The 23147-nt window shown below is 40.4% G+C and overlaps 1 protein-coding gene across 1 annotated transcript in view; it reads right to left on the bottom strand.

The window, feature by feature from the left end:
* STT3B (STT3 oligosaccharyltransferase complex catalytic subunit B) overlaps positions 1-23147 on the bottom strand; it is a 46539-nt gene that overhangs the window by 12004 nt on the left and 11388 nt on the right. The window contains exons 2-9 of the mRNA XM_077304556.1: positions 20322-20430; positions 19277-19564; positions 15243-15308; positions 10700-10799; positions 3768-3866; positions 2633-2779; positions 2218-2266; positions 644-798 (exon numbers count right to left, since the gene is read on the bottom strand). Of these exons, the coding sequence (XP_077160671.1) occupies positions 644-798; positions 2218-2266; positions 2633-2779; positions 3768-3866; positions 10700-10799; positions 15243-15308; positions 19277-19564; positions 20322-20430 (1013 nt within the window). The remainder of the gene's footprint in view (positions 1-643; positions 799-2217; positions 2267-2632; positions 2780-3767; positions 3867-10699; positions 10800-15242; positions 15309-19276; positions 19565-20321; positions 20431-23147) is intronic.

The following is a 23147-nucleotide window of genomic DNA, read 5'->3' as shown; positions in this document are numbered from 1 at the left end:
AGCATCGTGACAGAGATCTGACATTTTCATACCCAAGGAGAACCAATCAGCTGTTTTCTTGTCCTTGTGCAAGAAGAATATCGAGGAAAGGAGGGATAATGAACCAAATGGCTTATTTCCCTTCAGTTTAAAGATCACCAGGCAGAGTCCATGGTTGCCCCAGTGCTCAGTTCTCATGCTGCCAGCCTTCTGAAGCAGTTGTTTCTATTCCCCCTTTCAAGACCCTCTCTTTTTCAAATTTCATTCAAATACCCATATTTTTCTGCATGCCTAGGATCCTTCCTGAATACATAAAAAGCCTCCTCCCATATAGTTCTGGACAGCTTCATTGTGCAGGCTTTTTCCTTTTTTGGGGAGGGGGGAGGACAATCCAGGCTGCTATTAGAGGGAATGACATTCAGTAGAAGGATTTCAATAAATCTGAGTGAAATCATGTTAAGCAGTGTTTTCAATCACCAAGAAAATATTTTTACCCAAACAAGAAGAAACAGACTGAATTAAAAGATTCCCTTCTGATAAGGGAGGAGGCCTCCCCACTTATCAGAAAGTAATTTCTGGATCCAACCTATTGTAAACGAATACACAAATATGTAAACGTCAGGTTCCCAGGCCCATTTTGAAAAGTTAAACCGATTCCTCTTACCAAAGACTCTTTCATCATTGATGTTTTTGATACAGAACCACAGCCCTGCTGGGAAAGTACACACGAGAATATGTAGATCAAAAAAGAAGGAAACCCATGTTGTAGGCTGATGCTCAGACACAGAAGCAATGATCGGGATGTGAATTTTCGCATACCTTGTTTAAAAAAAATTCAGTTCAAATTAATTTGAAGTTATGAAGCTAATGAAGAGAACAAGTACAAAGGAGCACTGCAGAACATTTTTTGGTTACCTATGATGTCATCGCTTGTCTTGACTATTCAGCAGAAATCCAACACATTTTAACAGCCTACCTTAAGGTAAAACGTCCTTAAGCTCAAATTGGTTTTAACTAATCTCAAAATGAGCACTTTAGAGCTGCTCAAATGTTCCTTGCTACAGAGTGAGAAATAAATGTCTAGAAGCAATGAACATGCTCACCTACAATTCCGTTTTAATAGGATAACAGGTTTCTAACTAGAGCAATTTCAAAGTGCCCATCTTATGCATTATGCCACATTCGTTTGTGCTGCATACAAAGACCAAATCATACAATTGTGTCAAAACCGCACAACCTGGTGCTCTTAAGCCTTTGTTGTGTCATTTGATTCCCCCAGTTCAGTGGTAACTAGATGGTTTTGAGTTGTGTCAAAAACCCAAGATACAGAGAATCCACACTCGGATTCCCTGATTTTAAACACGCTTTAATGCAGTGTGTGTGGATGAAAGGTTTTGGACTCTAGTTAATGGGAAGACACCCCCCTCCCCCCTGCCGCCCTCCAACCTTATATTTGTCTCAGGGTTTGACAATCCTTGAAAGTGGAACAAGAAATCCTAGATCACAATAATAGACTTTATGTATATAGCTTAAACAACTAAAAGTGCAATATTTTCTCATGCTGTTATGTTCTAATTTTCCCTCATCCTAAAGCTGCTATTAACATGACATGTGAGGAAAAAATGCAGCCATGATATAGGTACCTTTTTTCAGGGTTTTCAGGGGCGTTCCCTCCACTGAAGCTAACAGCCTGAAGGCTTAAGCCCTTTCCCAGCTCTACTGTTTCAATCAAGAAAGATTCTTTCCCTCACGGCTGTTTTGAAGCTAACCAACAGGCACACAAAAGATTCAGTGATACAACTCACATGTTATGTTTGTTTTTCCCATCACAGCAGCTTTTCTATATGACAAAAATGCATTAAAGTGCTGGCACTTTCCAATTTGACCTTCTGTAGCTTTCATATGAGAAGCTTGAGTATTTATTTTGCAACTCTTCACAAATGAGTGGAAGTTTTAGCAGCACTATTTCTATTGAAAAGGGCCACTGTTGTAGCAATTTTGTAATTTATAATTTCTTCAAAAAGAATAATAATCTGAATTTGAATCACTGCTGTCTCTGTGAACATTTTTAAACCGATCCATCACACTGACCAGAACTACTTTAGAATTCTAACAGGAAACTTTGTGGTTTATTATAAAATCTCTTCCTCAGAAGAGATTTTATAAACATGAAAGGAGACAATTTTTCATGCACACAGAACAGCATCTGAACCAGTTTAAAAAAATATCCCTACTTACCCGGTATCCCAGAGTGAATAGAATCTGCCACTCCATGGTGCAATGTAGCCTGAAAATTTAAAAACAGCACTATTCAAGACACTATTATTAAAGATTTCTGTCAATGTGTGTATCAGTATCTATTATATTTGTATGACCAAAGGATAAAAGATCCTTCGGAAGAATATGGAATTATGTTAATTGTTGTTTTTAAGAAGCATGAACAATGAAAACAATACATTAAACTAATAAACCTTTTAATGCAGCTTTTGTGAGAAATAAAGTCAATTAAAGTGGTTACTGTAATCTAGAAGTGTAAAGGTATTTTATGTCTAGCCAGTGTATGGAAAAACAGTGTTCTGAACATATCTTATGAACTACAGAACCTATCTGAAAGGCCATCTGGCAGTGAAAAATGTTCACCTGATGTTATTACCTGTATATGTTAAATAGATGACACTTAGGAATACAACCCCAGCAGCTAGTGACACACCCAAGAAGAACAAAGTCTGAAATTCTTGCTTCGTTAGCCTGTCTCTCATATACTGCAAGAAGGCATAGGCCTGCAGCAGCGCAAACACGCCTGGTTCAAAAAAGAAAAAAGAAAAGGGAAAAGAATAACAAAGATGGGCTGAAATAGACACACAGATTCTCAATGGTTGTTCAAAGTATGCAAATCTTAGAAGCTGATATAATCCTGTTTCCATTATGGGTAGTGGGAAACATTCTAGCTATAAGTAGAAAAGGAAATTCATTCACTATCCTTTATTTACATATAATATGCATACTGCTGAGGCATATAATTGTCTTCTTTTATATTACATTATACTTGTAAAACCCACTTCAACAAACAAGAGTAACTTCCAGCATTCATTATAACAACTATCCCATGTTGTTCATGTAGGTTTCCCTGGGCATAATGAACGATACTTTAATTTCCTGGTGAAAGCTAAATCTTCTGGTCCTTATTTCTTGTAAATAACTTCCTTATTGTTTTAGAAGGCTTTGGGAAGTTGTAATTCACACCCATACACACATCTCAAATCTCTCCACCATGTCTCTCTGTGCCTTTGCAGTGGAACAAGATTCCCGAGCACTTTCCTGACTGCTGAGATTATGTCCTCATAAACCTGATTAACAGAGACACTCAGATTACATTAATTGCTTGCACAGCACCCTGTAGAAACAGAGCTGGTGATGTTGTCTATGACAGGGGTAGTCAACCTGTGGTCCTCCAGATGTCCATGGACTACAATTCCCATGAGCCCCTGCCAACAAACACTGGTAGGAGCTCATGGGAATTGTAGTCCATGGACATCTGGAGGACCACAGGTTGACTACCCCTGGCCTATGAGACCAGTGATGGGGGGTGGGGCTGGTAAAGGTCTTGTTAAGCCCCCCACCTTTGTCCTCATTATTAAAAAAAGAACCCCTTAAACTGCAGATAAGCAGAAAGTCAGAACAAATAATGTTATTACCAACCCAAAGAAGAAAAGTTATGGCATTGTGGGACTGTGTCGCAGAGTCCTAACACAGTGAGTACATTCAACAATAGAAACTGTTATTCCTACCTGCAGCTGCCATGTGTTCACTTGTTCTAATTGGCTGGAATCCAACAAAAGGAATCTGCATGGATAATATCAAGCCCACAATATAGAAAGTGCTATATGCTGCAAGTGAAAAAAGACAGCAAAACAGGCCATTGCTATGTTTGAATGATTTTTTAAAAAATTATACATTGAGAAAGAGCACTTTGCTATCTTAACTGAAGAAAAACAAGTTACAATTTCAAAAATGAAGAAATACATCTTCTACAAAAAAAAGGTTTCCACAATTTCACACCACTCATTGTTTTAGATGCCCTACCTGGAACTTGCATGATTTGCTAACAGCATTGTTATACGCAACTGGTAAGTATTACTGATTAAAAATCTTCAAAGGGTTACATACATTGCAGCCTGAACATGTCCTCGTAATAACCAGTTTACAAACATACATGATCGACATGTATTATAGAAGAAGATGCAGAAGCACAAAGACAATACTAGTCCCCAAAGCATAGTCCATTATTTTGGAAATCCACATCTTATTTCTCAGCAGACCCTTCTCAAAATGCAGGCAGTCAGAACCAAATTTATCTCAGTTCTCGTGGCCCTCACTGAACCCAGACGTTTTCTTTCTCCCCATCCGGGCAGGTGTGTATGTGCGTGACTGAGCACAGACTGAAAATACATTCCTAGCAAAATAAATTTCTTAAACTGTCTCTCCAACTATTTAATGTAATAATTCAAATTTCAGCTGTAAATATACTGTATAATGCCTCTGCCCCAGGAGCACAACATAATGCTAGCAGCACATACAAGTATGGCCTATCTGTACACCGCCCGTGGCGCCACGGGCGCCATCTGTACACCGCCCGTGGCGCCGCGGGCGCCACGGACTAAATAAAACAGTAAGGGGTTCTGGGGCGGGATGTGTCCGGGATGAGGAAGGGTCCGGATTGGACCCTTCCTCATGACAGACAACCGGAGGGACCAAACGGCAGGCGCGAAGCGCCTGCCGATTGGTCCCTCCGATTCCCAGCCCCAGCAACTGCGAGCCGCGCTCAGCGCGGCTCGCAGTTGCTCCCGGCCTGACGTGGTGAGAGGCGCGAAGCGTCTCTCACCGCGTCAGGCCGGCCCCAAGGAAGCCCCCGCCGCAAACACAACACAAGACTCCAGCCGCCGAGAAGCTGCAGAAAAAAAAAAACACCCCCGGAGGAGCCTTTCGCCGCTAGCGCGACGAGAGGCAGCAGAAAAAAAAAACCCTGTAGGAGTTCCAAGCCGCCGCGCCGACGAGAGCTAGCAGAAAAAAAAAACCCTGCAGGAGCCTTTCACAGCTCCAAGCAGCAGAAAAAAAAACCCTGTAGGAGCCTTTCGCAGATCCAAGCAGCAGAAAACAAAACCCTGAAGGAGCCTTTCCCAGCTCCAAGCAGCAGGAAAAAAAACCCCTGTAGGAGCTCCAAGCCGGCACGCCCACGAGAGCTAGCAGAAAAAAAAAACCCTGCAGGAGCCTTTCACAGCTCCAAGCAGCAGAAAAAAAAAACCCTGTAGGAGCCTTTCGCAGATCCAAGCAGCAGAAAACAAAACCCTGAAGGAGCCTTTCGCAGCTCCAAGCAGCAGAAAACAAAACCCTGAAGGAGCCTTTCGCAGATCCAAGCAGCAGAAAACAAAACCCTGTAGGAGCCTTTCGCAGCTCCAAGCAGCAGGAAAAAAAACCCCTGTAGGAGCTCCAAGCCGGCACGCCCACGAGAGCTAGCAGAAAAAAAAAACCCTGCAGGAGCCTTTCACAGCTCCAAGCAGCAGAAAAAAAAAACCCTGTAGGAGCCTTTCGCAGATCCAAGCAGCAGAAAACAAAACCCTGAAGGAGCCTTTCCCAGCTCCAAGCAGCAGGAAAAAAACCCCCTGTAGGAGCTCCAAGCCGGCACGCCCACGAGAGCTAGCAGAAAAAAAAAACCCTGCAGGAGCCTTTCACAGCTCCAAGCAGCAGAAAAAAAAACCCTGTAGGAGCCTTTCGCAGATCCAAGCGGCAGAAAACAAAACCCTGAAGGAGCCTTTCCCAGCTCCAAGCAGCAGGAAAAAAAACCCCTGTAGGAGCTCCAAGCCGGCACGCCCACGAGAGCTAGCAGAAAAAAAAAACCCTGCAGGAGCCTTTCACAGCTCCAAGCAGCAGAAAAAAAAACCCTGTAGGAGCCTTTCGCAGATCCAAGCAGCAGAAAAAAAAACCCTGTAGGATCCTTTCGCAGATCCAAGCAGGAGAAAACAAAACCCTGAAGGAGCCTTTCCCAGCTCCAAGCAGCAGGAAAAAAAACCCCTGTAGGAGCTCCAAGCCGGCACGCCCAGGAGAGCTAGCAGAAAAAAAAACCCTGCAGGAGCCTTTCACAGCTCCAAGCAGCAGAAAAAAAAACCCTGTAGGAGCCTTTCGCAGATCCAAGCAGCAGAAAACAAAACCCTGTAGGAGCCTTTCCCAGCTCCAAGCAGCAGAAAAAAAAAACCCTGTAGGAGCCTTTCACAGCTCCACGCAGCAGAAAAAAAAAGCACCTCCTGGTGTCCCCTGGGTCCTAGCGCCCATTGCATTCCTGGTTGCAATGGGCTTTCTTGCTAGTATTTAATAAAGCTTCATTTAATATGTAATCAGTACCTGTTTCCCTCCTTCTTCCTACACTGGGATCTCTCAATATACTTGTCTTGGCCACTAGATATGTGCTGAGAAGAGTAGAGGCATGGTATATAAGATTGGTATGCTCATCTTACCAGGGCATTTACACCTGACATTTAAAAAAAAATCAAACTTGCTACTGGCAGTTCATAATGTCAAAGTTATTGCAACACTGCCATCCTGTGGCATTTAACAGCAGCTTTTATTGGTTTGATCTCTAGTACCCACATAATAGCTTCTTGCTAACTGCAATAGAGTTATGTAACTATAGTCACACTTTCAGCCGTTTGCTCAGGTGAAAATGACAACATGGTTTAGCATCTGGTTGGGTGAAGGAATTACAGACCTACTCCATTCTACTCTCACATCATCCAGAATTTTCTGACACAAGATCTTTCAAAATAACGGCTTCCTAATTACTTTTGAAAGTCCTCCTTATTCACAGTCCATAAAGCACTGAACCCTCCTGTTACAAATAAGCTTTCCAAGACCAGAGCAAGATGTTCAGAAGCACACATGAGACTCTCACCTTTGTATTTCATCCTTACCCTGCAGTCTCAGGGCAAAGTGGTCCTCCCCCCTCCCAATTTCTTTCCTGTAAGCAATGGTGCTGTTCTCCTAGTTGGTAAACAAACCGGGTCATAGAGCCAGACTGAGCAAAAGCTGTGGATGATGGAAAATTAAGAAGCCTCTACATGCTAAACAACTTCCCTTTGCTGTAACTCAACCATAATATAGATAACTGCTATTTGAAATATATCATAACACATTGAAAAGGACACCTAAAGGACAACAGTCAGAAAAGCTCTGTAGCATTTGAAGTAATGTTTGCAAGTTTGCAAGTAATGTTTGCAGCTACGAAACAGATACTAGTCAGACTTCTCGCAGACTTCAGAGGAGGATAAGAGTTACCACTAGCTGACATTGCTACAACAGAAATCATATTTGTTCTTGCTGGTTCACATTCTTCAATTAAAATCCAGCAGAATTCAACTGTTTTGCATCACTAAATTAGCAGACTGTGCTTTAGTATCAGTGACTGTTTTATTATCTTGGGATGATGCAGCAAAGCAAAGAGCTGGGAAGAGTAGAGGCTTTCAAATTCTATGCAGGGGCACTATTCCCAGAATAGAGTTCTGGAAAAGTCAAGATCAATTCTTCCTGGCTGAATCAGTCAGAAAGATGTGGTGATATGATTACCCAGCCCGAATGGGGTGCAACTGTCAGTAGCCTAGTCCGCCAAGAACCTGGGTGTGATTCTGGATGCCTCCCTCTCTATGGCGGTGTATGTCACAAGAATAGTGCAGCTGGAGTTCTTTCACATGCCAAACCAAGCTACTAGCGCCCTACCTAAGCATGGAGCACTTAGCCACAGTGATCCATGTGACTGTCACCTCTAGGCTGGATTTTTGCAACTTGCTCTATGTGCGCCCACCCTTATTCCTGCTCCAGAAATTATAACTGGGTCAGAATGCAGGGTTCTCACAGGAACACCTTGGAGGGCCCTGAGCTCCAAGAGAGGACAGTATGAAAATGTAACAAACAGATGAAATTTTAGAGATAGGCATGCCTAAAGATGACATCAATAGCTGATGTTCTTGGATTAGTTATCCATCTTCTCCTTCAGATTCTATGTCCAAATCAGATTGCTTAACTACGAACATGGAAGTGTCATAGTAATAACGATTTTTAGTTTGAATGACAATTGCAAGATTAATGAAGTATTTGAATAAGTGACCGACTGTGAAAAAAAAACAGGAAAAGATATTGTCCACCTGCAGCAACATAAAGATTTCATATCTGATGCAACAGATTCCACTTATTCTCAGTGCAAGAAAACCAAATGTCCTGTCAAGTGAATCAGAAGTTGCTCTGTTGGAGATTCATGCAGCACAAAGCAGAAAATTGAATTCATGGGGCTAAGTCAGCCAGGACTTGGAGAGCAAGCACAGTATCCATTGTAGATCACGTGACAACCTTCTTTTTTTTTTAAAAAGGAGGCCAACTGTAACAAAGAGCGAATGTATCTTTTCAAACAGTGTATGAGATATCCCAGAATGATAACTTTTCCTTTCCTTTACAAACCAAATACAGGAAAGTCATTAAATTCCCATATAAATACGGAATTCAGATTAGAAAAGGGGAAAAACATTTTTTATAAAAAAGGATTTAAATCAGCAGTGATAAGCAAGAGCAAACCAAGAACAGACTATGTCAACATATATTTTACCTATCAGGCAGCATCAGTAACTAATGTTTTACTGGTTATGTAATGTTGTATTTCAGAAACAGACGTAATGGAAGACAAATACATCCTACAATATTATGATTTGTCTTTTCATGGATGCAAGTCTGGACATACTTCCAGAGAGTAGGTCCTATTAAAATAAATGTGACTATGCACCAGTGAACAAGTTCTTGTACTTTATGGTCCCTGGTCACAACTCTCTCTCACAGCAGGCCCCTACTTAGTGTCCCCAACGGATTCCCTGAATTTAATGGAGCCCTGTATACTGTAGCAGGGAAGTGGGAAAATCCTGTTTTATAAATTGTTTGCAGATGTTGCAGGATACCAGCCATGGTTACAATAGTGATATTGATCTAGGTTCTGCCCCTTCTAGGTTAGCCAGTTATCCCCCTTTTTGTACTCTGGAAGGAAATGGGCTTTGAAAGGTGTAAGCTTATTTGGGACTGCATCATTATTGACTAGTATCCATTTTTGACGAAAACATTTTTTTTGATGTGGAACACATCTTCTGGTGCACCTCTTGAAATGGATTTGACTACAGACGTTAAATCTGTAACCCTGCCCCAGGGAGCGTTCCAGAAGATGCAGGGGGGTGGCTGGCAGAAGAGGCCAAAGCTGTGGCTGAGCTGGCGGCCATGAAGCTCTGGAGACCGGGGTGGTAGCTGCGCAGCCTCTGCAGGTTGGGCACCATGCATGCAGCCGCTGGGGTGCTGCCTGCGCAACTGGTGGAGCCCAGGGTCCTCCTGTTTCAAGAGGTAAGGAGCGGGGGGGGGGGGGAGAGAAGTCTGTGTGTGTGTGTGAGTCTGACAGAGAGGAAGGGGGAAGGGACCAGGGACGAGGTCGGGGAAGGAGGGAAAGGGAAGGGGGAAGTGGGGGTGAAGGAGTCTGTGTCCAGCTGACAGAGAGAGAGGGAGGAAGGTGGAGGGACCAAGGAGTCCTGGAGCAGGTATGTGTTCCACATACCTGTGAGAGTCAGGCTGCCACTACATTTTATTTAAAAAAGCATGATGTAGCTGAATTCTACAACTTCTCAAATATATTTCCCAAAATTATTCCTATAATGTATATGCCTACATTGACAAATGTTTGCATTTAAAACGAGACTAATACACTGCAGAGTCATGTAGCATATTCTGTTTTGAGCGCCAGAGGGGGAGGGAGGGGGCTTGTTTAGCATTGTTCAATATTACAATTAAGCAATTGCTACAGCTGTTGTGTAATATTCCAAAACTGACTCAAAAGAAATCATACTGAAGTCCACATCAATAACTTTGCATCAAATATGCATGAACAGTCAGCAGCAGTTTAGTCAGCATTGTAGTTATGATGCCAAGTAGGTCAAATAAATGCCCAACTATGTTCATTCACTGAAGCCATAAAAAGTCCATTCCTGGTTTTACAGAATGTTCTATGAATGTTAAATGATCTTGAATAAGTACGATACCAATTATATTATGCCCCATTAGCCTTTTTTATCAGTGTATGAATGCTTAGGGGAAAAAACAATAATTAAGTCACAAAGGTTTTTGATGCTTTATGACAGAAAGCTGGCAAATATTTAGTTGGATTTGCTTCATTCATTATGCACTTCACCTGTAAATTATAAAGGGATTGAGCCAATCCTGGTCATTTGTTCAAGTCCTCTGTTCTGTAAGCATTACCTGTTTGGCAGCTCCAGATAGTAAAGCAGGCCAATCAATAATGGTAAGATAGGTCATTGCTTAAACATGACTGGGAGCTGATTTGCCCTTTACAATTAGCTCTTCTAACAAAGAGAACAGTTAAGAAAGTTGCATGCCTTTCTGCAAAGCCTTCCTTAAAGCCAAAAAAACCTGACTGAAGCTGACAAGGAAATAAGAAAAGCACACTAGAGTTTAGGAATAATGCTATATTACAAGATTTATGAATCATAGAAAATTACCTGGTTTTATTCTATGATTAACAGAATGTACATGACTGGACAAAATTAACCACAGAATTTAATTCCATAGTCTGGTACATGGACAGAGGTAAAAAGTAGTTTTTACCTGAACTATTTCATCAAATCAGAGCACTCACCTATGTAGACCCTCCTGCTGTACCTTTGCATCAACAGTAGCACAAATACATGCAGTGGAATAAGATTGATGATGAAAACATAGCCACCCCATGCAGAGACCTGCAAAAAAAAAATGAGGATTATAAGGGTAAATAGAATAAGAAAGTTGTAAAATTTTCTAAATCATAAGAGTTAGAGAATGAGCATATTCAAATCCTATTTCTAAGTCACTGTTATTTTGTACATAAATGCTGAACATGAGCACATTGCATATTCCAAGGAACAAATGGTAGGAGAGATTCTTCTACAACAGTGGTTCTCAACCTTCCTAATGCTACGACCCTTTAATACAGTTCCTCATGTTATGGTGACCCCCAACCATACAATTATGCAAGTGTTCTTTCACAGACATTAAATCGAAACTGACCAATGGCGTGAGGATCCATTGTTCATGATTGTATATAAATTGGTTATGAATTGTATATAAATTGGCGGGCGCCTTCAGGAGGAGTGGCAACAGTGGCCGCGCCCTCCCCCCCAGCCAAGCTGCTCGCCCTGCTGCGACCCCTGTGAAAGGGTCGTTCAACCTCCAAAGGGGTCCCGACCCCCAGGTCGAGAACCACTGTTCTACAATATATATATATTTATCATCTGTATCAACCAAGAGTTGTTCAGGCAATTTTCCTACCTAACGGTCATATGCCTGTAGGAGGGGCTCCCTTGGTTCTCCTTGCCATGTTATGAGCCAACAATTAGATAATCGAGGAGCTCACAGTGGGATAGGAGAGAGGGATGTGTGCTTGCACAGAAAGAACTAGATGAACTAGTTACAGGTTAAGTGCAACACTGTTTTTGTAACTGTTCACAGTCTCACTGAATGTAGAACATTTACTGGAAGATTGGATGCAGGAATGGAAGATGGTTTCTCTCAAAGAAATCTTGCCATATCCAAAATTCCTTCCAGAAGTGGGAAGCTACTATCCCAAGGTGTGTCTGGGCATAGTCACTCTAGGATTTTGTCTGGAGGTAGAGTATTTATTGAAGTGACCTGGATGTTTAAGGACTGTGTCATTTGCACCATTTGTTCCAAGTAGACATAAGTCTTCACTTGGAGACACTGGGTCCTGATTTCCCACTGTGCCATCCAGAGACAGTTCTGAGATTACAAAGGAAGTAGTAATAAATCAAGCAGTCTTCCTCCTCAGAACCATAAATTGCCAGAATGGGGCAGTGAGACCAGTATAAAGGTGTCTGTTCATCAACCTAAATTCTGAAGCTGCCCCCTTTGATTCTAAGTGAATTGAGCTGTTCTATACTGACCACTGGCCTTTGTGTTTTGTATATGACTTGTGTTTCTCAACAGTGGCTCCAACAAGTACTTGGCTAAGACTTATTCTGACATCCCAGAACATCTCTAGTTAGGATCCAATTTCAGAACTGAAATGATGGATGACAGCTACGAAATGCAGTCAGTAACAGGTTCGGAGGCTGAAAAAGTGAACTATTCATCTGGGGCAGATGTTTTGACTGCCAGGTTAACAGAGGCAGACAAGGTTTTTTCCCCATAAGGCTGCCTTGATTTGAGAAGCATGGTCTGCAAGGGCCTTCAGGGCAAACTGCTGGGAGATCTTACATTTTGATACACTGGGGTTTTCCCTGAGGCAAAGAGTGCTCATCCGTATGAGTCATCTTTGTCAAGTAAGATGTAGATTTTTGAACAAAGATATCATTTTGATGAAATTACAGAGCCAACTAAGAAGTGTCTTCTCAAAGTAGTGGCAAAGAGAACTGAGGGAGGTAGAGGGGACCTCCCAGGAGCTTACAACCATTAGACAGGAAAACAGGCTGAAGGACTCTGAAAGGAAGGGGCCTCTCTTGCTCTACTACTAGGCTAGTCAAAAAAATCTTCCAGTGGCTGGCCTGCACACTCCTACATGGGACTGTACAAAACAATGGCGACAAACAATCAGGTTCCAGAATGCCCTGAAGAATTTTAAGCATCTTTATTACAGTACTGGCAAAACACTGGAGTCCACCTGAAATAATGCTCTACCTGGTCCAAAAGACAAAGTCACTTTTGGTGGCTTCTGCTTCCATTTAGAAGACCGCTTGCTCCATGATTTGTAACTATACAAAATTAACAGAATTGGGAGGGATCTTGTGTGTCACTTGTTGAAGACTGTCTGATCATATATAAGCAGGCCTAAATTATGGTCAAGGTTGCTTCCTTTTCCAACACCAATGATGGAAACTATTTAACGTAGTCTTTAACCTTTAGCACATATGTCTGACTCCTCCAACATAAGATTGTTGTCTGATAAAGCCTTTCACCTGATCCGACTTGGACAAAAGGTTGGATATTCTGTATTAGAGGACTCAGACTCATTTGCTTGTCAGAGTTTTATGGACAGGTTCAGGGTGGTTTTATTGACATACACTGAAAATTTCCTTGAAATTATGAAAGACCACCTACAATTTGGATCCCTGACTTTTATGGCTGGAGAAAGCCACTAGATTGGCAAGCAATTTTGCCACAAACTCTAGCAGAAGTAAGATCTGACACCTTAGCTTTGGTGGACAATCTCTGCCTATAGTTACATTAGAGTAGTTTGATCAGTGATCCTACTGAACTGTTGTCTCTCTGCCTGAGATTGTGGTGGTGTTCTCAGACATGATGCTGAGGACTCCTAGGCTGCTAGAGGACTTCAACATCCGTGACAAGGCTATTTTATTGGAAGCTATTTCATTGGGATTTCAAGGCTTCTGTGACAACCATGGTCCTGTCTCAGTTAATAACAGGCCCCATTCCACTGTGCAGGTCATTCAATCTAGTGTTTTGTTCTAGTCAAGAAGAGGGTGATCTGAAGGAAAACTGAAGATGGTCCCCTCATCATGGACACAACATAACTTGCTGAAGTTTAAACTTAGAGGGGTTTCAAGACTCCACACTCTGGGAATTGATTAAACTGATCTGCTGCTGGAGCTTTGGCCTGCTTTGTGCTGCTTTAGCCTGGGCTGTCTGTCACCAGTGTTCTAGCAGACTGGAAGATGGATCTTGGGAGGCTTAAGGGGCAGACTCAAATCCTCATGGAAAAGGCCTAGAGAGAAAAGGCCTCAACCGGTCTTCCATGTCCATAAAATCCCTTAGGTTTCTCAGTAAAAAATTAATTAGGGCCAAAGGTCACCCAGAACCTAGTAGTACCAAGAGTTACTTTCACTGTCTATTGCTAGGCAACCACAATGGTGAGTATGTCTGGAGTGGATCAGGAAAAAAAATCAAACGAACAAAAACAGACGAGAACAGTGAAAGATTTTACAAATTATCCCATCTTGAGGATTGTGTAGAACTGCTTAAGCAATGAATGATCCTGGGAAAAGAATTCCTGGATATTCTCAACGATTATTATTTATTTTCACATTCTTCAAAAGTCATCTGCTTAATTCAGAGAAAGACACACAAGGTGAGCCACAAGACACCGCTCATAAGATTATGCTGAATGAGGCCAATAGACCACCTGGGCCAAATGAACAGTGTACAAAGATGCCTTTTAGCATTGGTATAAATGCCTTTTAGCATTGGTATTTAGAGGTTTGTTGCTTCTGTATATTATTTTTGTTATTGTTGACATTAATAACAACAACAATAATAATTTGATTTGTTACTCGCCTCTCCCCAGAGGCTCGAGGCGAGTTACAGTACATAAAACCTCCCAAGAAAAACCATACAATAAAATCTAATATGAAGGTTTTGAGATTCTCCAAAGATACATGCCAACTCTTCAAAGACTCAACACATTTTAAACATACCATAAAAGACAAAAGCTACAGGTAAGCTGCTATAGCTGAAACAATACAAAGACAGCGTGGTGGAAATACAAAGTCACGGCTGACATGGCAACTCTGTAGGGTTTTCAAGGCAACAGACATTCAGAGGTGGTTTGCCATTGCCTGCCTTTCTGTCTCCCATCCAAAGAAGCACATTGGACCTTAACAAAGGCCAGAGCCTTCTCTGTCCTGGACCCCACCTGGTGGAACAAGACCCCTAAAGACATCAGGGCTCTGCCTGAATTCTCACAATTCTGCAGGGCCTGCAAAAGGAAGCTCCTCCACCAGGCATTTGCTTGAGGTCGACCAACCCAACAACATCCGCTGGTCCCCTCCAGACACCCTCCTCCATGATCTGAACCAAACCAACTTCCCTAAGGGTTCTTGTTAAAGTTGTTCAATTGAATCTATGTAATATTTTGTTAAATTTGGAACCACTGTTATGACTGGTGTTGATGTGTTGTGATATACGTCCCCAACCTTTCATGTGAACTGTCTTATGGGAGGGTGGTCTAAAAATCCAAGAAAAAAATAATTTCTTAGCTTCTGAAATCTGATGAGATCGAGCTAGCCTAAGCTATCCACGTCAAGGCAATGACTAGTCCACTTGCTTCTAATAAGGTTGTTCCAGCCTTTAAACATGATCAATAAAAGCAATTATACTGAACCAATGAAAAATGACCTTGCATGAATAACTTTGAATGAAGAAGTGAATGTGTGAATTAGAATATTACCTACCATGTAGAAGTAGGATAGGCAGCAGCATATTGTCCAGAAGACTGACCCAGTTTTCACAGACTTCACCTAAAAAGTAGTTAAGTTGTAATATCAGTGAAAAGCTATGAAGCCAAAAAATGAATAGGCAAACCGTAGTTAGAAAAGGATATGAACTATTCACTGCCACATTATCTCAGTTAATAGGTTCCCACCTAATATGGAGTGAAAATATTAATAAAACAAATTAATAGGATGTCTTATCTCTGTGCATAGATGTCTGATGCCTAAACTCTGCTTCAATTCTGCTGAATTAGATGACAGATGAAAACTGTTGAACAAGTACCAATCCATCAGATATCCAAACAAGAACCTGAATTGTTGCCTTTTTTACTGTTCAGATAGGCTAGCATTTATGTATAACTGCCAAAAAGTTACAAAAATTTGATAAACTGTTTTGAACTACTAAAACTTCTATACAGTTGATTAAATGGTGGTTAACAAAACCTGTCTAGTATGTTACAGTGTATAGTAACCAAGCACATGAACATAATGAATCTGTGCTTTTATTCTTTCATGTCCTAATTGTTTGCTGTTTCTTTACAAGCCTGGCCATGGGATTCCAAATGCACAATTGTGTGTGTGTGGGGAGGAGCATGCTTTTGAAACCTTGGAGTGTGAAAAGCAGTTCCGAGGAGGAGGACCAACAGAAAGGAACAATTTGAAGCAGAGGAGAAGGTAGCAAGCAAGGGCTGCCTCAACAAATGGGCAACAGTAGCAGCTGGGGGCTCTCTGTTTGCCCCCCCCCCAATTGCTCATGTCCTCTTCCTGTGGAGGGGAAAAGAAAAAGAGTAGGTTCCCACCACTACTCATTCCTATCCCATGCAGGGTTCATGCTGCCCATACTCAGCAACAGACATTTGCAACTGTCCAGTCCAGAGCTCAGACAATTAGCTCAGCAGCAGCTACTATTGCTTACTCTATTTGGGGCTTGGCCAGCGAGTGATGGCTCCCACTTGCCTCACGTAGGGCAGGAGGGCCCACTGAGGTTGCAAACGATGCTGGGAGCCCATCCTGGATTTATACTATCCCCTACCCCACCTATGTATCCTAAGCCATCAGTGACTTGTGCTTTTCAAAAAGATTAAGAAATTGAAGAATTTCCAATGCCCTAACAGAACACCATCTGATTAATATATTGAATTCAGTAAGGACACTTTCAGAGCTCTCATGTTAACTCTGTCTCATTCAAATAGGTGGTTTACATTTTATATTTGAATGAACTCAAAAGATTTATGTAGATTCTTTTACTTGAATAATACATGTAATGACAATATACTATATATTTCCTTTACATTACCTAAATTAAAGAAAAAACAAAGACACTGAAAACTGTTGACATGCTCATTTTAGCACACCCAAAGGACTGTGCATGATATGCTGTGGACAAATATGTCTACTTATCTATTACAATACAATTTAATTCTCTTCCACAGAGGTCAGACTGGAAACTGCAGTTTCGCCATCACTCTTAGTTAGAATCATAGAATCATAGAGTTGGAAGGGGCCATACAGGCCATCTAGTCCAACCCCCTGCTCAACGCAGGATCAGCCCAAAGCATCCTAAAGCATCCAAGAAAAGTGTGTATCCAACCTTTGCTTGAAGACTGCCAGTGAGGGGGAGTACACCACCTCCTTAGGCAGCCTATTCCACTGCTGAACTACTCTGACTGTGAAAATTTTTTTCCTGATATCTAGCCTATATCATTGTACTAGTAGTTTAAACTCATTACTGCGTGTCCTTTCTATCACTTGCATTCCTTTCCCAACTTGTATCAGACTTGGGATTACAATAACCTTTCACTCTCATGAGAGAGGACATACACATATAAATTTGGGCTTTGGTTTTGACCTGAATCTCCCAATGAGGCAAATTCATGACTAGATTTTTATTTGGATCGCTGTATGTATCTGTGATTTCATCCCCAATCCCACATTTACTAATTGATACATACATGTTCTCTTTCCCTCACAATTCCTAGGAATATCAACTAAGAAGCATTACAGCTTTGAAATTGCCACACTCCTTATATTGTACTGACAAAGGCATCCATTCATTGTAATTAATTTTCCTGAACAATGAATTGAAATGGAAACTTTTCCAAGGAAAAATAAAGAATCTCACATCTCTGTAAACCATTCTGAAACAGCTTCTTTTTTAATTTGGTTGTTTTAAATGTAACACGCAGGGCCCTCAGTCTAATCATTTGGCTCGGCATTTAATGAAACTCCGCATCGAGAGTCACATCAGAAATGGTAACAGCAAGTGAGATTTTACAGGCCTACTGTATTGCTGGATGTCCATATAAGCTATATGGTTCATGGTGTAAGACCCGCTGACAAAGTTTATTACATCTATTTCAATGTGAATATTTTGAGATTCCTATTTTACTTGAGGATCCCAAAAATGGCTGCCAGACATTTCTAAGCAGGGGAAGTGAAATGGACCAGGTCTAACTTGGGGGCTTCTGGGTCATTTTGGGGGCTTCTGGGTCATTTTAGTCCAGTTCAGGAACACACAAACTCTGAAGCAAACCATCCTTAGTGTCAACAATAAGATTGCTTTCAAAAGTTCTGTATTAAAAGATTACTGAATTTAAGTGTTCTTTGCAAAAGTTTAGCAGTGCTGGCCTTCAAACTGTTGGGTTCAGATCTCTCTTGTCAACTTTATTTCATGAATTAAGGAGGATTTTTCTGCTTTGTAAAATAGTTCTGATTGCTCAAGTTGACGATACATCAGTGAAACACACTTTACGATTTCCTGAAAATTACTTAAGTTGCAGGTTCTTTTAGGGCAGTACTACACATTGGGATTATGGCAGATAGTGAAGTTATACCTTTTATCTACAGCATATGCACAGAATGTGACAGCAAAACATGAATGTACAAACAGCCTCTACTTGTAAGCTGCATACATGTGCTGCAGAAAATAGAAAAGCCACACCAACAGTCATAAAGTGAAGTACTGCCTTTATTCAGCAGCCATCAACAACTTAAAGTAATCCTTTTGCTTACTGTACTGCCTAGGGACACAATCCAGGCAAAATTAAACACTTTAAAATTCCACTGATTTTAAAGGGAGCTTTAAGCATGAGCTTAATTCTCCCACTGCAATCAATGGGGCTTAAAAGTGCTTAACTTTGGCTTCATCGTGGCCATACCTTTTAACTTCTGCAGCAACAAACAAGGCAGGATACCAGAGGATCAGGCACATTCAAAATTTTCTGAAGGCCAGTTTACAATCAAGATTTTCCTTTTGATCTGTGGAAGAGGGCGAATGGGGGCAATATGATTATTCTAATTATACAATATTCTGCATCTTCGATCACGATCCCATATCTACTGTGTACCAAATAGCTGTGTGCAGATGCATTTTTGTTTAAAGGACAAATATGATTTTCAAGTTGTTTTGTCTAATGTGTAATACTTCTCTGTTCCACAAACTCTACCTCCCTCAAAAATCAAGATTCTTTCATTACAGTGTGATTTCTAATGTTCAGATACATATATATCCATATAAGAATCTATGTTTTGTACACAAAACAGTGCAGCTGGGGGCCCTTAAATCACTGGCAAAACACTGCAAAAACATTTAGAAAGTGATGTATTAAGTCTGACTTAATTATTATGTAATACTAAAGTTACTCTTATGACTATTTAATTCATGACATTTATCCTTACTAATCCTCTCATCTATTTGACAGATGCTTTGCTAATGCCCAATAGAATCCGTTAGCCCTGGCGATGACTCCAATATGAAAAGGAAGAACTACTCAGGCCATACATATGAATTGTTTCACTTACCCAAAGGTCTTTGCCATAGAAAAATACAGCTTTTTAGTTTTTGAAAAGGAAGGTCTTAAGCAATAGCAAAATATCACTCAAACCTAAAGTTGGGGTTTGTTGGCTGAATACAGAAATCTAAAGACTGAAATCCACCAAAATCACCTTTAAGGGCAAAATGTTAAATACGGTAAATGAAATGTATATTTACTTACCCACAAATAATATGTGAACTGCAGTGCAAAAATAGCTATCCCTTCATTGTCAAAAGATCCCGCCACTGATCGTGATATGTAACCAGGAACTATAGCAATAAAACAGGCAGCTAAAAGCCCAGCTCCCTGGTTCCACAGTTCTCTGGTAAGCAGGAAAGTAGAAATTGATGTAAGGCCGCTAAAAACTGGTGCTAGAAACACACATACATCTCTTATGTGGACAGTTATGTTAAGCATATTTAAAATCCAATGTATAAGGCCTGCTGTCACCATCAGTCCTGGGTATACCTGCAAAAAAAAGAGAGAAAAATCTTACTGCAAACTGTAGATCCTAAACTCCCACTGAAGATGCTGTAACCATCACCAAGCCATTTAAAATTATCAACAATGCCAAATGCTATATTCAGCACCTATAACCAAGCCACATTGATATAAAAAAGCAAGATATGCAAATGAAGAAACCCAAAACGTATTCTGGATTTCAAGAATGACGCAGTAAGAGATTTCTTGCAAAAGTACAGCGTTCAAAAGATTTTGAACAAACCAAGTAAAAATTTGACCTTTGTGAGGGCTGACACATCACTGCCTAAATGAAACCACTTATATTTTTCTTGATTAATGTCTTGCAGTTGTATGTTTTTTTAGCCTTGATAACTGAACGAAAAGCAGACACAAATTATCTACCTGTTGCTGTATTGGCACCTCTTCAGGCTGCAAGTTTGTTTGAATGTTGTCTACACACATTAAAATTCCCCATATACAAAATTGACATATCAGGATATGTGTTATGAGGGAATATTTAAACAGATAAGCAGTCTAAGAGAGAAAATCCAGCAACAATACTTCTATTTGGAACAACTTGAACATCTCTATATACTGAAAAGTTTTTAAATGGATCACAGCTATTATTCTGGCTGGTATACAGAAAATGAAAACAAAACAAAACAAAAAAGTGAATGGGAAACAAATGATAGAAGACCTCTATTCAACCATAATGCTATTAAAGCTGTTACATAATTCCATCAAATTTATTTCTGATACTTACAGTCCCACCTACTATTCTTCCTAGAGGATACCATGCTCTTTCATCAAACCAGTTTAAGAATTCATAAAATCCATGTGATGCGAGATGATGTGTTGATCTGTAGTTAAACCTGGAAAAATAAAATAATTGTAATAATTCCCCATGAGTAATTTAGACTATTCTACATACATGTATTTGCAAATTAACTGATTAACTGTGGACTTTGCTTCCAAAACAGTCATAGGACTATGCTATAAAGTCTACCATTCCAAGTAAACTTGAAGTTGAGTATTTGTCCATATTGCAAATCAATGTTCCATTTTTCTGTCCAACATTGGTTCCCAAACTTTTTTTGTATGATAACGCTTTATAATGTAATTTATAAAGATGTCATTTGTAAAAAGCCCCTGCGAATGCTGGCAGGGGCTCATGGGAATTGTAGTCCATGGACATCTGGAGGGCCGCAGTTTGACTACCCCTGCTCTATAACATGAAGCAACATGAAGAATAGTTTAAAAATACTCCTGAAGTATATACAGATTTAATTTCAAATTTATTTTTACCAAATGTTGATTAATGAGCTTCTACAACAGGAATTGGGGACCGGGTGTTGTACTGACAATCACAAATTGGCTGGTATATTGGCATGGAAATTCTCCATGTATTAATGCGTAAATAGCCCAAGGTTACCCAGTGGGCTTCTATGGCAAAATGGTGATTTGAACGGGTTTCCCAGATCCTAGTCTGAAATTCTCACCACTACACCATACTGACTTTGTGGGATGGCTGCTGTAGAAAAGGAGCAAGCAACTGGCCTTGGACCTGGGCCTGCTTAGTCCTCCCTCAAAAGTCAAAAACAGCCCTGGAATCGGTCTTTCTTCCTGCTCCTGCCTTTTACTGCCAGAAACCTAGGTTTGAATGGTAGTACTGTTGTGGTTGCTTAGCAATAATGGAGGACTCAGATTTCCTTTTTTAAAGTTACAGGTACTGCTACTATTTTGGGTGGTTTACACCCTCCTTAAAGAAAAAATCAGATTCTTCTGCAAACCTGCACAGCTTTTAAGGTAAAGATAACCCCTGTGCAAGCACCGAGTCATGTCTGACCCTTGGGGTGATTGCCCTCTAGCGTTTTCATGACAGACTCAACACGGGGTGGTTTGCCAGTGCCTTCCCCAGTCATTACCGTTTACCCCCCAGCAAGCTGGGTACTCATTTTACCGACCTCGGAAGGATGGAAGGCTGAGTCAACCTTGAGCTGGCTTCTGGGATTGAACTCCCAGCCTCATGGGCAGACCTTTCAGACTGCACTTCTGCTGCCTTACCACTCTGCGCCACAAGAGGCTCTTGCACAGCTTTTAGGTTTGTAGAAATATATGTCTTAACAAATCATGGCTTCACAGATCTAACCATGTGGAAAATGCATACTACCTGTGTATTCTGTAGAAATACATAACATTTCAAGATTTTTAAATTGTAAATTCAAATATTGGCAATAATTAATGTGCTAAAATATGATTGTTGATGTTACATTAGTAAAGAATGCAGTTTTCAATATTATAAAGCTTAGCTTAATATCCAAACTTGCTAATAGGTCTACCTATTATGACTATGAGAGTGATTCTGTTTTCGACATTCAACTTGTGTTTTTTCCTAACACTCAGCTGGGAGAAATTAAAAATGTGTACAGTCAGATAGCATAGGATACAGAAGTTTATTATTCTCTCTTAATTACTAGGTATACTTGTAATTCGTCTTATAAAAAAAGACATTTGAACCTTTAAATTTTATATATAGGCAGAATAGTAATTTTATATGCTAACTAAGGTTTAAGAAGGAAAGCAGTGACTGCATATATTTCAAAGTCTCCTCCAAGTTTTTTGTTTGATTTCCTGTGGCTACAAAATTTCCAGAAATTTTACATGACTAGACTTATCTTTTTATTAAAATAATAATTCTGAATTTTAATAAAATTGGTCAAATATTCATTGAAAGGCAAAATATAACCATTAATATATAGCTTTTGGCTGTGCTCCTTTAAGAAATAATTTAAAAGGACTTTAGAAAGTGCTAAAGTTATGCTTTAGTTGAGGCAGGATTCCAAGGACTATGGTTATAAGTTATAGAAGTCACTGAGAGTTGGATCCAATGACTCCCACTAAGATTTCCTCTTTATGAATAAGACTTGAATCTTTGATAGAAGGAAGCCATTGGCTCTATAGTGCAAGACCATGTTGTTAGGTATTTTTCTACAGTTATGCTTTGCATGGAGAATGGAATAATAGCCCATATAATTTTAAAACACAGACTCCAAAAGCGAGAAAGTAATTTAAGAAAGAACCTGAGCCTTTCAGAAGTAATGATACAGGTCTTAGTCTAAATCTAAACCGAAGCACCTAATTTTACCACAAAAAACTGGGAAAACGTATTGACTCGAGCATAAGCTGACGTTGGGAAATGCAGCAGCTATAAGTAAAAATAGGTACCAATAAAATTACACGAATTGAGGCATCAGTAGGTTAAATGTTTTTGAATATTTATTTCAAAGAAAAACAGTAAACTAGCTCTGTAAGTGCAAAAGAGGGTCAATAAGAACAATATGGTATCAACAATAACTTTAAAAGTGCAAAACCCTTAGCTCAATCAGCAACCAAGCTAAAAAACAAGAGTTAAAATCCTTCAAAACTGGATTCCTCCTCCTCATCTGTATGTTCAAACAGAGCTTCAGCTGTAGCTATTGTGAGGTTAACAGCATATACATTGTCATCATCACTGAGTTCACATCACCATCACAAAGTGCTGTCTTCACTGCCATCCATAGCAGCAGAAAGCAAGGGGGGGGGGGCAAAG

Source organism: Paroedura picta, chromosome 11 (assembly GCF_049243985.1).
Source record: "Paroedura picta isolate Pp20150507F chromosome 11, Ppicta_v3.0, whole genome shotgun sequence".
NCBI classification, from domain to species: Eukaryota; Metazoa; Chordata; class Lepidosauria; order Squamata; family Gekkonidae; genus Paroedura; species Paroedura picta.
This window is presented reverse-complemented; position numbering and strand designations above follow the sequence as displayed.